Source organism: Aythya ferina (assembly GCF_964211825.1).
Source record: "Aythya ferina genome assembly, chromosome: 18".
Lineage (NCBI taxonomy): Eukaryota > Metazoa > Chordata > Aves > Anseriformes > Anatidae > Aythya > Aythya ferina.
This window is the reverse complement of record NC_140317.1, coordinates 3,917,284-3,932,644: the sequence shown is the minus strand read 5'-3', so window position 1 is coordinate 3,932,644 and position 15,361 is coordinate 3,917,284. Positions and strand designations below refer to the sequence as shown.

General features: G+C 53.8%; 1 protein-coding gene across 3 annotated transcripts in view; it reads left to right on the top strand.

Moving 5' to 3' along the window:
• HID1 (HID1 domain containing) overlaps positions 1–15,361 on the top strand; it is a 41,585-nt gene that overhangs the window by 13,532 nt on the left and 12,692 nt on the right. For 2 of the 3 annotated variants that reach the window (XM_084492044.1, XM_084492045.1), the window contains exons 3-8: positions 6,090–6,239; positions 7,909–8,079; positions 10,865–10,978; positions 13,640–13,746; positions 14,242–14,358; positions 14,870–15,092. In XM_084492044.1, coding sequence (XP_084348170.1) covers positions 6,090–6,239; positions 7,909–8,079; positions 10,865–10,978; positions 13,640–13,746; positions 14,242–14,358; positions 14,870–15,092 — 882 coding nt within the window. Of the gene's footprint in view, positions 1–167; positions 325–6,089; positions 6,240–7,908; positions 8,080–10,864; positions 10,979–13,639; positions 13,747–14,241; positions 14,359–14,869; positions 15,093–15,361 lie in introns of those variants that run through there. The other variant, XM_084492046.1, reaches the window with a different exon arrangement.

Sequence of the window (15,361 nt, the reverse complement as noted above, 5' to 3'; positions counted from 1 at the left end):
GACAGCTGGAAGAGGGCAGGGAGGGAAAGAGAGGGAGGAGACGGGGAGGAGGAAGGTGGCTGCGTGGAGGCGGGATGCAGGCCGGCAGAGGAGGAGGAGGAGGAGGAGAAGGAGGAGCCGGCACCGGGCTTGACAGGAGGAGGGAAGCGGGGATGGAGGCAGCGGCGGCCCCAGCCGGGGAGGAGGGAGCAGAGCCGTGAGGGACGGCCCGGCCCTGCCCTGCCCTGCCCTGCCCGGCCCTGCCCTGCCCGCCGCACCATGGGCAGCGCCGACTCCAAGCTCAACTTCAGGAAGGCGGTGATCCAGCTCACCACCAAGACCCAGGTGAGGGCCGCCATGTCGCGGGGTGGCTGCGGGGAGGGAGGGGGCCGCCATGTCGGGAGCCGCCCCGAGCCCTCCCGGCCGTGACAGCCCCGGTGCTGAGGGCAGGGGTGGCGCTGAGGGTGGCACTGGGGGTGGCCGCTATTTCTCCTCAGGGGCTCCCCATCTGCAGGGCTGCGTGCCCTGAGGACAGCGGGCGGCAGCTTGGGCCCGCCGCCGTTGGGCTGCAGGGGTGATGCAGGGAGCAGATGGGGGCGAGCTGCCCCCATCCCTCGCCTCGCCTCTCCCCGGGGTGCCGGCTGGGTCGGCAGCACGCTCAGGGCACCCATGGCTGCCCACAGCGGGGAAGGGTGACGTGTGGCTGGGCGCTGCCGGCGACCTCCGACGTGTTGCGCCTGGCAGTGCCTCCCCTGTGGGGTTTATTTATTTCCCCTGTGGGGTTTATTTATTTCCCCACCCCTTCAAAATACCAATGGAGAATCAATATCAGTGGGGAATCTCGCCCTGTTCCTGGGTAATAACTAAGGGAAGGGGATGTTGGCCAACCGTGCTGCTAGGACAGCTGTTTTTGCAGGAGAAGCAGCTTCCACCTGCGAGCTGTGAAATAATGCTTTATTTCTGAAGGCTTTGGAGGAATGGAACGAAAGGCAGCCGGGGCTGTGTGTGGAGTGGGGCTGCCTGCAGGTGGGACAGATGTTGTGCGTGTCCTGGAGCTGCTTTCGGCCTTGTCTTACATTGAGGTCCAGCGGCAGCACGCTGGCAGAGAAGCAGGAGGCTGCCTTTGTGTCTGAGGGGCAGAGAGGTCTTGTTTTATGGGGAAATAAAACAAGGGTTCCCCTGAGCTGCAACAGAATTGCTGTTCTGAGCTGCCTTTGGTGACGAGGTAATAATGGCAGCTGGGAAAACTTGAGAAATGATGGAAGAAATAGATGTGAGAATGAGGAGTGAAGTCAGAAGAAGGGGTATGGGTACAGAGGGGTGAAGGGTAAGGGGAGGGAACATGTGAAAACTCGTGAGGCGAGGACTAGGACTGGGAAACGAGTCACAGAAAGTAAGGCTGTGAGAGGCTAAGAAATTAATTGTGTTCGTACTCTAAAGCGGTGCTGGTTCTATCTGCATTGCTCAGGATTGGTTTTCAGGAACGTGTCCTTAAAAACACCGTCTGTTGTGGATGTTCCACAATATCCGCAGGCAGGAAGAGAAGTGGATGAATTAATGTTCAAAGGGATGCTTCCAAAGTCTCTTTTGGATGCCAAAATAGTTCAGAGTGCCTTCAGCTTTGGGCTGTCCTCCCTTTGCTGGGGAACACGCTTCTGAAGTGAGACTGGGGGGAAAAAAAATCAAGGCCAGCTTCTCAGTGCCTGTGTTAGCTCAAGGTATCCTCTCTGTCTGCTGCTCACAAAGAAAATCCTGTATGAGGCAATCCTTCATGTTGCCAGCCAAGAGGAGAGCGCTCCCCTCCCCCAGTTTATTGACGTGTGCAAGGAAAGGAGGCTTGCTGGGGCCCTGAATAAAAGGAAGGAGAGAAGGCTTCGTTCTCGACCGGATTCATTTCACAGCTTTGTGGTCTAGGTGAGACTGCCTGCCATGTGGAAAAAGGGTGGGGAATTGGCGCTCCCATATTTACACACCGCAGAAGGGCACTGGTGTTTGCTCGTGCAGGATGCATGACTGGGCTCTCCTGGAGCCTTCCGAGCTTGCACCAGCAGCAACCTCCGTGTCAGCTCCCAGTGCACAGGTCTGGGTTCAAAACCAAGTTGCAGTAACGTATGGAATCGAATCCTCACTTCAAAGCCATTAGCTTAAAATACACTTTGCTTTTTCAGCAGCATGTCTCCTTCCGTGCAGCCTTCTCCTCTTACATTTGGTAGCTGGACGAATAGATTTTCATTAAATCACTGGTAACGTGAAACCACGAGCTTAGTAATGCACTGTGCAGTGTTTCCCAAGGCTTTGATGGAAGGAAGTGGTCCAGCAGAGAGCACTCACTGGCGAAAGTTCAGAGTTTACACCGAAGGTAGTTTTATCTTAAAAATCAGTTGCTATAATCTTCAGGTTTTCATGAAGTAAGAGTGTTCCCATGTGAACGTTAAAAATAGAAAAAAACTGTAAGTAGCATAATACTTCAATGCTTGTAGCACATGTGGAGCCCAGCACTTGAAAGTCAAATGAAGGATGGATGAAAATGAAACTGACTTCACTGATTTTTAACTCCCAAAGTGCCCGTGAAAGTGCTGTCTGCTTCACGGGGGAAAAGAAGCATGGGCTGTGAGTGTAACAGCTTGTTGGTGGCAGGGCACAGAACTGAAGCCGGGAGCCCCAGCTGCTGTTGGGAAACGTGCTTTCTTTCCTCGGTTAGTTGGAGATTAAATGGTTTCTGCAAGCAACCGACTGGAAGATAAGAAATTTTGATCTTGTGAACTCGCTTGTTAGGTTTAAATGCCGGCTGTGCATCTGCTTTTAAAGGGGCAAGAAGGATCAAACACAAGGGACAAACTCCCCTCCTGCCTTCCTGACTGATGTGCAAATGCACTATTACAACGGGCTGTTTATTTTGATCAGGCTCACATTCATCAGACGGTTAGACACTGGCTTCTGAGTAGCCTCTTGCTGAAAGTATTCAAATATCCAAGAGACTGGGAAATATCCAAGCCTCCCAGGCTGATAAAAAGCACAGTTGTCGTCTTAAAACCAAAGTCGCAGGTAAGGCTCCACATAGCTGACTCTTCTCCTAGACTTTCACCGCCAGACTGCCACAAATCCCGTTTTCCAGTTCCCTTTGCAGCGCCCTGTGGGAGCAGAGACCTGGCAACAGACTCTTTTGGGGTTTCTCCTTGGTTCTGCGCTGCTGACCGTCAAGATCCTCTTAAAAAAAAAAATAAATCACTTCTGTTAAGGTAGCTGTGTGGAGCTGCTGCTCTTGGCAGCAAGGTTGGAGCCTTGCTACTTATTAACGTGTTGAATAAATCTGTCCTCTGACTTTCCTTTTACACAGCAGCTCGCAAACGTGGTTAGAGGTGCTTGAATTGTCTGAAGCTAATAACCAGCTGGCCCTGCAGGGCTGCGTGATCTCCTGGAGCTCCATCGGGTGCTGCATGAACGGCTCCGTGCTCACTGCACTCAATAATTTTGCCTCCTTTGGGGGGAAAGGAGCACGCTGCTGTTACTTATTAGCTGAATTTGTGCAGTACTGGCTGGAAAACCTTGCCAGTGGGGCCTGGCTGGGAGGAGGATGCAAATACCTTGCCAGAGGGATTATAGGAAAAGCGAGAAGGGGTTGGATGAGAAAGTGAAGGTGATAGCGGCCTCGGGCTGGGGGGAGGCCGTGCTTCGGGACCTTTTCCTGTTTGCAGGACGAGGTCAGCTCCACGCTGCTTTCATGTTTCCTGCCATGTATCCTGTTTGCCCAGGACTGCTCAGTCAGGTCTCTGTTTCTCTGCTCAGGAGCTGGCGAGGTGCTTGTAGCCCGCGTGGCTTCCTTGTCTGATTCCTGCAGCGTGCGTGGACGGCGTTTTAAAGAACCTGAAACCCCAAGCTGATAACCATTGGGAAATAAAGTCTGGGGGTGTCCAGCGGGGCTAATTCTGCCTGCTGGTCTGGAGGAGGTGAAGTGGCCCCAGCTCGCGGTATTGCCGCTGAGGATTCAGCTCCTCGTGGAGCTCTTCTTGCTGAAGCACTGTGTGTGCAGCCAGGGCTAGCTGCGGAGCTGGGATTTGTCACTGCAGCGCGTGCAGTGCCAGCACGTGTAGCTAAATCTTGACATTTGCAATGAAAATATCCACGGCTGGTGAACGGGACCATTCTGGGTCTGTACCTCCCTTTTCTGCACGCTGGGTATAAGCTGTTGGGTGAGCTCAGCGTGAGGAAATGGCTATTCACATCCCCAGAGATGCCGTGTGCGGAGTGCAATCAGCTTAAAAACATCCACGTTAACATGAACGTTACGTGGATGAATTAGCTCCGTGATGCCAGGCCGTTAATTAAACCGGGGGGGCTGCAGGGATGAGCGTGACTCAGTGCCGAGTCCCCGGCCCGGGATCGCACACGGGATCCCATCTGGTGGCTGGGAAGCCGACTCGCTGCGGCCAGTGAAAGGCAAAGAGAGGGTGTTTGGGCATCGTCTGCTTGCCAAAATGGCAGGCACGGCTTTCACGTGGCCACAGCATCCAACGCTGCAGCTTGGGGACCTGCTGTGCTCCTCCACCTCCGGGTCATTGCAGTCGGAGGCCGAATCCATCAGAGCGGCCGCGTTCAACCTCCAAGGAGGCCACAGGTAACAGGGAGGTGAAGGGATCTGCAGGTACTGGATGGAAATGCTTTCTCCTTCCCCTCCAGATGAGAGGGGAGCCATTCTTTATGCATGAGCTCCAATTAGCAGCAATTGCTGCCGGCTGTTGGCAGGGGGAGTGGCTGTGGCAGGCGGCCAGGAGTGGCAATTAGCCGCGGGGTTGTGGTTTGGAAGGGGGGGAAGGAAGTGTGGGGTGTTTCCTGCATTACCCCGGTGGGTTTTCCAACTGCTCGGCTCCTTTTTGAGGAGCGCGATTAGAGATCTGCTTTGCAAACAGCTTTGCTCCCGTTGAGGTGTTTCGTGGCCAGGTTGCGGGATGGCACAGCTCCCTCGTGCTCTTTGGAAACTGGATTCCCCTGAAAGCACCCGGCTGTTCCTACAGATCCCCTCGGAGCGGCTGTCAGCTTGGATCCTTTGGGAAAAATCGCTTTTCCCTGGAAAAAGGGCTCAGTGGGGATTTGCCGTGGTGGCCAGGCGATAAAACGAAGAGGATTTCAGCACCAGAGCAGGGTTGAAGCAGGTGCATGCCCACCTGTGGTTTCGTCTGGTTTTGTTTGGGGCCGGAGGGCGGCTCGGGCTGATTCCTCGTGTGCCTGGAAGGACGGGGACACCGACACGGCGCCCCAGGGCACCGCAGCTGGAGGAGGAGAGCTTCGGGACAGCGACCTGCTGTACCTGTCTGCCTGCTCCTCCTCTGCTTTCCAGCCTCAGGCGGTGGTGACACGTCACCTGTGAGTTCAGGCTGTGAGCTCAGGCCCTGGGGCTTTTTCCTGTCCCGGCAGCAGGGAGAAATGCAGCTTCTGTCTCTGAGCTGTGAGCTTCCCCCCTCCATCGAGCTGCTGCTCGCTTTGGAGCCCCCACACGACGCGGGCAGGAGCTGCCCCTCGTCCCAAACGAGGGCAGGGCGGGCGGCTGCAGGCCACTGGGACTCGAGGGTGGGCTCGAGGAGGGTGCTTGTGCTCACACTGCAAAACGGGGAAGCTGGTGCTGGTGAGAGAGGCGATCCTCTGTACCTGCAGAGCCTCGGGGCGAGGGTGTTCCCAGAGGATGGGCTCAGAGCACAGGTGTACAACCAGTTGCTTTACTTTTTTGGGGTCTGGGCCTCCTCCCTCCTCTCTTCCTTGCACGCTCAGGGCTTTTTGAAAGCGAGGCAGCAAGTGGCTGCATGGAGCCCAGTTGCCCATAAATATTTGATTTGGAAAGATCAATCCCGTTGCGTCCATAAATGCTTTGAGGTGGGTCTGTCGGTTCTGTGGGTCTGTGCCCTAACAGGGAACATCCCTGCTTGTTTCCCAGAGGCTTTGGTTCCAGTAGAAGCAAAGCTGGTGCGTGCTCGGGGTGTCCCCAGCATGCTCCGAAGGTGACAGGGCACATGGCAGCAGCCTGGCCCGTGCCCGTGAGTAAAGAGCTTGTCACACGTGCCCCAGGTTGTCGTGGGCTGGGGGTTCTGCCTCTGTTAACCCTCTCTGTCTCTCCACAGCCCGTGGAGGCGACGGATGACGCCTTCTGGGACCAGTTCTGGGCAGACACAGCCACGTCAGTGCAGGATGTCTTCGCCCTGGTGCCAGCTGCGGAGATCCGAGCGGTGCGAGAGGAATCCCCTTCGAACCTGGCGACCCTGTGTTACAAGGTGGGGCTGCCACTGCCTTCTCCCTGGTGCTGTGCTGGCAGGGGGTGTCCCTGCATGGCTCCCCGTGGCTCCTGAGAGAGGACAGGTTCTGTTTTATTTCCTTGCACCCCGTGCTGTGCTTGCTTGTCCCTGTCTCCCCGATGACAACCCTCAGCACTTCCTCTCTTGGTTTCCCACAGACCGCAGCCGGTCTTTGCTCTGTGTGGAGCCTTTCCCCTCTTGTCCTCATCCCACGTCTCACTTTTGCCTGCACCTAGGGCGCGCCACACCAAGGCTGCATATATTTGGTGAGGCTGAGCCACCTGACTGCTGTCCACATCCAATCGCTCCTCCCCTTGCATCAGGTCGGCTTCAAGCTCATCGAGCCCAGAAGGGCGCGGAGTTTGTCACTGTAAAACTCCCCGGATGAAGTCAGGGGGAGATTTTGAGCCTTTTCTTCCTTCTTCCATGACATCAGAACGTCCCTGGCACTGCTTCTGGTGCTGCCATGTCCTTGTGTGGAGCACGAGGGACGTTGACTTGTTTCCTACCCTGCCAGCTCTGGCAAATTGTCAAGCTGGCTGGCAGCAGCCGGGACTGCTCAGGGAACAGCCTTATGCTGCCTGGGAAAGTGCAGGTGTTAACGATGCTCTTGATTTGAGTCATGCAAAGAGCAGCCTTGAATTTGGCATGTTGGAAATGTTCTGAGTGGCATTTTCCCATTTTAAAGTGGTTGTTACCATCCTGGTTTTTCTTCCCTGCTCTGCAAAACATGAACGCGACCTCCTGAATCATACTGAAGGTACCTGACCGGGTATCTCGCCTCAGACATACCTGGAGTGGATGCTTGAAGAAGAATACAAAAATGAGGGAGAATACAGTGATCCTTCCCTAGTGCTGTCTCCCAGCTTCTGGCAGGCAGCAGATTGGGAATTGGTCAGGACAGCTACCCCCAGCCCTTCTCACCTAGCTCCTTCATCTGTGTGTCCTCTTCCCCCAATTAAACGAGATTAAAATATGGGTTCTTCTTGCTGGTAGCAGATGTGTTGGGAGACCTGCTCACTGCAGGAACCCCTGGTGTTGGGATGCCTGGCTTGGAGGAGTTTGCAGGTTCCTGCACGCTTCTGTGAGGCTGAAGGCTACAACCAGTGCCAGGGGCAGTGTGACACTGGCTGAGCACAACAGCATGGCTGAAATGTCACTCGCAGCCGTGGCTGCACTCCGCTTATGTCCCCGGAGCACAGAGTATAAATGGGACTGGAAAAAATATTCACACCCACTCACGGAGCTGTGCGTGGATGGGCTGAGACTGCACAAGCAGCATTTAAATGCCCATTAAGGCAGCGACGCGAGCTAGCCGTGACCCAGACAGCCTGCTGTGAAAAGAAGTGGGGACACCTCACCCCTGAGTTAGGAAGCTGCACAGGGAATCCTCGGTAAATGTTGCTGCTTTCATTCCCCTCCCTTTCCCTTGGGGTTAAGAGGCAAGACAGAAGCAACTGAAGAAGCTGCTTAAGACCGTTGAGCCCATTTCTGCAGGCAGTTTCAGGCAGATGGAGCACCGAACTCAGGGAAGACGGGCTCCAGGCACTGCCTGTAACTATGTGAGGGTGTCACCAGCAGGACAGGGCTCTGCAGCTCCTGCTCACATCCAGGCTAATGCTTCCTGCCTTGTTTTTATTTCCCTCAGGCCGTGGAGAAGCTGGTGCAGGGAGCAGAGAGCGGCTGCCACACGGAGAAGGAGAGACAAATCGTCTTGAACTGTTGCCGGCTCCTCACCCGCATCCTGCCTTACATCTTTGAGGACCCAGACTGGAGAGGTTTCTTCTGGTCAACCGTCCCCGGGGCTGGCAGAGGAGGGGTCTGTCTCTTGGCACTTATTTTTCTTTCTGGAGGGTGAGGGTGAGGGTGCAGCGGGGAGGGGCAGCTGCAGAGCAGTCACTTCTGTTTGGTCAGGAACCAGGTGGCACCTTCTGAGTAGCTCCCTTTCTTTGATTCTTGGTGCTCTTCCTCTCACCCTCAACTGCTCTGCTCAGCGTGGGTTGCTGTGTTCTGAATATTTCACTGGGGAGTGTATCTGGAGAGAGAGAGAGAGAGAGAGAGAGAGCTCCTCCAGCATGAGGTATGAATTGAAATGAACGTGAGAGCAGTGCTAAAGGCTGTAGGACTTTATTAAAACCGAGGTGAGCTTACTGCATTAACTACAATTTATTTAAGAATAGAGTCGAGCTGAAATAGGTTTCACTGATTTTAGTGATTCTGCTGATTTCACAGTGCCACATTTAAAGCAAATAGTGCTAGAGAAGCTCTCGGCATCGTGGTTCAATATCCTGCTTGTGGCAGTTTTAACCAGCTGCTGGGTGAAGCCCACAAGTGAGGAAGAGCGATTAAAGAATTAGGTACTGTTTGTGGCCCTGTCAGTGACAGCGATAACCTAGGGCAGTCTCTGAACTTCCCTACAGTTCTCTGTCTGGAGACAGGGCACAATTTTCTTCCTCTGCACAGAAAAGCACCAAAAATGCTCTGGGATCTTTTGCCAATAGTGTTGAAAACACAGCGGAGTTAGGCCAGGAATACTCCTTACCCGCTCTCTGCCTCAGCGGCTGCTGTTCTGTGCACGGAGAGCGCTCTCCTGGAAACTTCTGAATCCGCAGGTCAGCGTGACTGTGCCGAGGAGCAAACCTTCCCCTGAATATTGTGTGTGCTGCCGTGTTTTGGGGGAGGGCTGGAAGGGATTGGCAGTGCTTGGTACAGCACGAACCTAACCTTGCGCTCTCTCCACCTGCCACCTCTAATCTGTTTCGCCTGAGGCCACTTCAAGGGGCAAAGGAAGCCTCTGCTAGCAGCTCTGCTATGTGCGCGGTGTGACCGGGGGGTGGCTGTCCACCCTTTCATCCCTGCGGGGGCTGAGAGTGCTGGAGAGGCTCAGCAGGGGAGCTGCTGAACCCTGCCCCTTCGGGGAAGGAACGTGCGAGGAGCCGGGTGCTGTGATCCAGCTGCTGTTACAACTGGTCTTCCACCTTGTCCAGCAGCTGGAGGAGGGTTTCTCAGCCTCGGAGCGGTGGCATCACCCCGAGGCAATCCAGCCCAGCGTAGCTGTGCTGTGCTGGGGAGCTCTTCTTGTGCCTGCTCGGGGAGCTGCTGTGGTTCCTCGCTCCATTGTTCATGCAGATCCGGCCACGAGGGTGAGCTGCCTGCCAGGGGCTGAGAAATAAAGCCCTCAGACCCCGGGGAAGGTGGGGGCCGCGTCTAATCTAGGAGTGACTCTTTTGCTGTCTGAAAGCTGATTTCTCCCTTGGAACTGGAGAGGAGGACGATGTGCCTGGACCGTTATCTCTGTGATTATCCTTTGCCTGCCTCATGATGGGTGGCAGAGCTCCTGGAGCACGGGTCCCTCCCTCCTGTAAAGGTCGAGGGAACGTGGGTGGGTGGATGCAGTCCCTGAAGCAGGGGTGTGGGGACTAGGCAGGGGCTGGTAGGGTTATGTCCTTGTGTTTAGGAAGAGGATGGGGGACAGTTTTTGAAAAACAAATCTTTCAGGAGATCTGCGGAGGAGCGGGTGTGTTCCCTACAGATCTGTTGGCTCGTTGCACGTCTCCCGTTTGGGATGTGGTGCCCAGAACCTGCGGGGACTTTCTCTGGCAGCCGAAGCTATATTTAGCAAAGCTCATTCTTGAAAAAGAAGTCCCCACGGCCCCAGGTGCTTTTCCTTTCATCATCCTTCCTGAACACAAGCATCTTTCCTGCCTGACAGCTTCGTCCCTCCTCTCTTGGCCTCTCCTCACATCCGGGAGCTGTTTGACGGTGGCAGTCGCTGCGACAGACGTCAGAGCCACACGGGCTCTTATCCCCGGTGGCTGCCTGCTGGGATTTAGGAGCCACGTGTCACACGCAGGCTGGCAGAAGCCTGCCTGAGACAGATTAGCTCCTGCCACTCCTGCTCCCTGCCTTGCCCCCCAGCACCAGTGCGTGGTGGGGAAGCCTCCACCCCCAGGATGCTATCTGACAGGCAGGATCTGGCAAGGTTTCCCAGGGCAACAGCTGCAGAGGAGTAGCCAGGCAGGATTCGAGTGATTGCTTTGAATGCTGGAGACTGCAAAATCCCCTCTGCTGTCATGCCTGCCCTGCCACGGCAGGCTGAGGCCGCCCCTTGCTGAGCACGCTACATGCAGCCTCTCCCTCTTCTGTCACCTCCAGTTCCTGGCAGCCCAGGCAGGAGTTTTAGAGGTTTTACACCTGTTGTCACTGGTGCCTGGCTTCTTCCTAGTGCTGTCTGTGTGAATCACCTTCCTGGTTTCCTTTGTGGCTGTAAAAACCTCTCTTCTGTAGATGGATCCCTTTCCTTCTGCCCTCAGTAAGCCAAGCATCTCCACATGGCAGCGTCCAGTGCTACTCTTCTGCTTTCCCAGCATCTCTGGGCCTGCTCAGTTTGGTCTCATTTAAGACCTTGTTCCTATTTAGTCATCGCTTCCCAGGGCAAATTTTTTGCCTCTCCTGGGTGGGTTTTGTGTGCTTTGCCCTCATGTCCCTTTGTAACTTCTTGCTTCCCTGCGCGTTCACAGGGAGCATGCCTTCTCTTGCTGTGTTACTGTGTGCTCTTTGCTAACCCCATGCTGACAATACCCTTCCACAATTCTCACTTCCAGGGAGATGACGATGACGAAAATGCCCGGCCGCTGGCTGAATCGTTGCTCCTTGCTGTTGCAGATCTGCTCTTCTGTCCTGACTTCACTGTGCAAAGCCACCGGAGGAGCACGGTGGTGAGTTGAATCATGAAATTACCTCCAAAGAGGAAGATTAATCGCGTGGTGGAGGGCATGTTGGCAGACCTCAGCAGCTTCCTTGCTGACTTGCAGGCAGGAGAACATGGAGTCCATGAGCTTGAACACAGCATGCCTTACAAAACATTGATCAGTGGTTTGGGTTCACTCCGTGGTGTTTGTGTCCTGAAAAATGGGTGTTCTAGGACTGCTTTGTGAATCTCAGCTGAAGAGGCTGTTGCTTACTCCTGCACTACAGCTTGCCTGCCAGGAAGATGTGGTCGTGCAGGCCAACAGCTGCTCTTCTGTTGCTCCCAGCAGAGCAGAGACCTTTAGCACCTTGCTCCATTCACTGGCAATTTGGCACAGTCCAGGGCAGGAAGTTGCTGTTTGCCTCACTCCAGGTGCTGTGAATGGTCTGCTATGGTCTCTGTTGTGCCTTTCCACCTTCTCACCATCTCTATCACGTAGCAAAGAAAGCTATTCTGATACTTCAGGTGATTGTCTTTATTTCAGAGGAGTTCCCTCTGAAACTATCAGGTTTCCTACCAGATGTGCTAAGGACGTATTCTTCTACTTTTCCCATCTCACCAACCCAAAGCTTTCTGGTATTTATTGTGGGTATAGTCTATAACCAAATGTGGGCAGTCCTCCTTTTTGGTATTGCACTGAAGTAAACTTAAAAAATAATAATGAAAACACACCATGATCAAGTAATGTGTATTTGATGAATGCAAAATTCCCCAACAGACCTGAATACTATCTAGTTTGCTCAAAATTTCTGAGTGGTAGAAACAGTTTATTTAATGAAGCTTCTTAAAAAAGTTAAATAGATCTAATTAGACAATGGGATCACGAATGCTTTATGTTTCTTGCTGTTAGCTGCCTCTGCAGTCATTGCCTAGCTGTCTTCCCTCTCTGGATTTTGTTTGACCTGTGCTCTTGGGTCTGACTGTGGGTTAAGAGGAGAGAGGTGAGTACAACCTCCTCGTGCTCCTGGCAGAACAGCATGTGGCCCCAGAGGTACAGGTTGTGGCTGGTAGTTGCTGAAGGAGGACTGAATAAAGAGGCAGAGTGGTGGGAGGGAATTGACAAAGGAGACCTGGCAGAGACCCATGGTCTTTTTACAGTTTGCTTTCCTATCTTTCCTATTGAAGTCAGCCTTGGTGTTATGGCTGGAAACTGGGGATCCCTCTGTCACGCACAGTGCCTGCATCTGTGTGTTTATCACTTACCTGCAAAGGCTGAGTTCTCTGAAGGCACAAGTATCTGCTTTTTTAGACCTGGGCAACTACTGTAGTGATGGCTAGTGATGTGCTGTCTCCTAGTGTTCCTGCTTAGTCACACGTGGTACAAACAGGTGTGTGGATGCAGTTGAATTTCTTTCCATGAAGCTTATGTGTGGCAGATGTTAAAGATTTGATTGTGAAGGGAGATCTGAGACACTCCAGTCTCAGAAAGAGTTGTTCTGAGTAGCTGGATGAGAAACCTGGCAGCAGGTGAGCTCTGTCCTGTCTGCATGAAGTGAGTAGGAAGGCAGGAAGAAGCTGGACTGTGGAGGAAGCTGCAGTTGCCTCTGTGTCTGCAGTAACTGCTGCTGACATGCTGGTTTTGTGGGAGTCGTGGTTGAGGTGGTGAGTGCAGCTTGGTTGTCCTCAAGCCCTGCTGTCCTGAGATCAGTGCCGTTACAGGAGGGAGGGAAGGAAGTTACACAGTGGGAACCCAGAGCAATTAAAGACATTCCTCTGATGTGCTTTCCCCGATAGCAGGGAGGTGAAAAAATAGACTTTGCTTAATTAAACCCAATAAAAGAGACAGCCAAAGCGTGCCAAGAGTGCTTGACGTGAGTATATTCATCTGGGCCCTTGCTCCCCGTCGTTTCAGGAGGGTCAGCATGTGGTGCTCAGTGCCTTCTTGTCTCAGCAAAGCTGCTTCAACCCTGACTCAGCCGACTGCGACAAAGGAGGAGGGCAGGCTGCTATGGTTCATCTCCTCGGGTTGCAAAGCAGGAGTTCGGGAATCATGCCAGGAGCTGTCAAGGGGGTGGGAGGGCTCTGACTGGGAGAGTCACCTTCTTGCTTTGCCCTCTGAAAAGCAAGTCACAGCAGTATGTGCTTTTAGTACAAATTAGGGGTAATTTGCTGCTTCTCTTGCCTTTGATGCACAGCCATTGCAGGTCACTGTTATGTGTGTAAAATCAGTACGATGGGCTCTGAGATAAGGTGGAGGTGTTGAGCAGGAATTAGACCCCCATGTGGTGCTCTCTGGAGAGAGAGAAAAGGAAAAAGCCTGACCTGGGCTGTGTTTCGTGAGGTGCAGAGGCAAGGAGAGGAGGTGGTGATGCATCCCGTATGAGAACGTGGCATATCCAGGATCCTTTGGTGACGGGTGACCCTTCCCAGTGGAGGTGACGAGCACTGCGCCTTGGCATGCTGGAGGAAGGGCCTCGTTCTGCGTGAGACCCAGTGCCTGCTGCAGATGAGAGGTTCTCTCTCAGGGATGCTGCCCGGGTGGGGCTGGTACGTGCAGCCTGAGTGTCTGGGTGCCTCTCAGCTGGTTTCTTTGCTGCTGTTAAAGGTCGGAGCTGAGCTGCCTTGGATTCCAGGAGCACTGTCAACTCTGGCAACAGCTTGTGCTCTGACCTCCTGTCTCTCTCCACAGGACACAGCAGAAGATATCCACTCCATTGACAGCTGTGAGTACATCTGGGAGGCAGGAGTGGGCTTTGCTCACTCTCCACAGCCTAACTACATCCATGACTTGAATAGGTAAGGGAGTCTGCAAGGGGAGAATGGAGAGAAGCTGGGCTTAGGAGGGGGGAGTCTGAGGGCAATGGGCTCTGCTTGCCTCTTGGGATGGCTGTGACTTTCCCAGGGCCTTTGTCCCTTTCTGAGCCAACATGTCTGTCAGCAAAGAAGAAATTCAGCTGTCTGTTTGAAGAGCTTTTTGTAATGGGATATGGGAGTTGGAGTGTCTGCAACAGGAACTGGCAAAACACTGCTTTGAAATGGCTGAGGAGCTCTGTATCGTGCTTTTTTTTTTTTTTTTTTCTTCCCCCAAAAAAGTTCTGCTGAGCTTTGTGCCAGTGCTTTTGAATGAAATGTTGCTTATGAAATTAAATGGACTCAGCTTTCTGTGGGAAGGACTTTCTAGATGGGACTGAGCTTTTCTTACGTGTTGTTGTGGTAAGCGTTTGTGCCTTTTGTACCCAGTCCCTGCTCCTGAACGGCTCCAGGACTTGGCCTCTTCTTCCCTTCTTTCAGGACAGAGCTGCTTAAACTGCTGCTGACCTGTTTCTCAGAGGCCATGTATCTGCCTCCCTCTTCAGACAGCAGCAACACCAACCCCTGGGTGCAGTTCTTCTGCTCTACAGAGAACAGGTGAGGGTGCGAGGCTGCGTGCGAGAGGGAGAAATGCCTTCAGGTTTTTCCCAGGGAGCATGTTGGTAATGGGAAGCGCTGTAGATCCCTGCCGCAGATCCTGTTCCCTGGTGTGGGTGGTGAGTGGCTGGTGGTGGCAGGTGACTGCTGCCCTCTAGTGACATCTCCTCTGGGATTTTGGGCTCCTCAGGTGACAGCTGCCTACTGGAGCAGGAGGATTAAGTCTTTCTGGTGTCTGGACAGGATTCCTCTGAGAGGCCACACTCTGGAAGGTCTTTTTGACCTCCCCTTCCTTCTCAGCTGTAGTCCACGAGACCAGCTGGGAGGTGGAGTGTCAGCTCTTGTCTCTGGGCCGCTCAGTCATGGGCCACTGTCACAGAGTTAGGTGGGTTAGAGAAGATGCTGGTGTTCTGTCATGATCCCCAAATCTCGGGGAGAGGTGCTTGTCTCTCCCCAGGCAGCACCATTTGTTTCCTGCTTCTGCCTCCTGAGAATGTTTTCTCCTGCCCAGGCACGCGCTCCCCCTCTTCACCTCGCTCCTGAATGTCGTCTGTGCCTACGACCCGGTGGGTTACGGGATCCCTTACAACCACCTGCTTTTCTCCGACTACCGCGAGCCCCTGGTGGAGGAGGCCGCCCAGGTGCTGATTGTCACTTTGGACTATGACAGCTCCACCAGTTCAAGTCCCACCGTGGACGGCACAACCACTGGCACGGCCATGGATGATGTGGATGTGAGTGAGACTGGGATCTGTATTTGCTGGTCTCCTGAACGCCCTGTGGTCCTCTTATGCCAGCTTGCCCTGTAGGTAGGGCTGACTGTAGGGCACAGCAACGCTCCTTTGCAGTCTGCTGTCACTGGCCCAGTTCTTTTTCCTTTCCTGTAGGACACTAAGCAGCCATAGATAACCAAACCACCAGGTTTTGGTCAGTGACTTGGATCAGGAGCATGTAAGTGAGAAGCTCCTGACTTTGCTGATCCCCCTGGTGCTCTGTCTTGTAG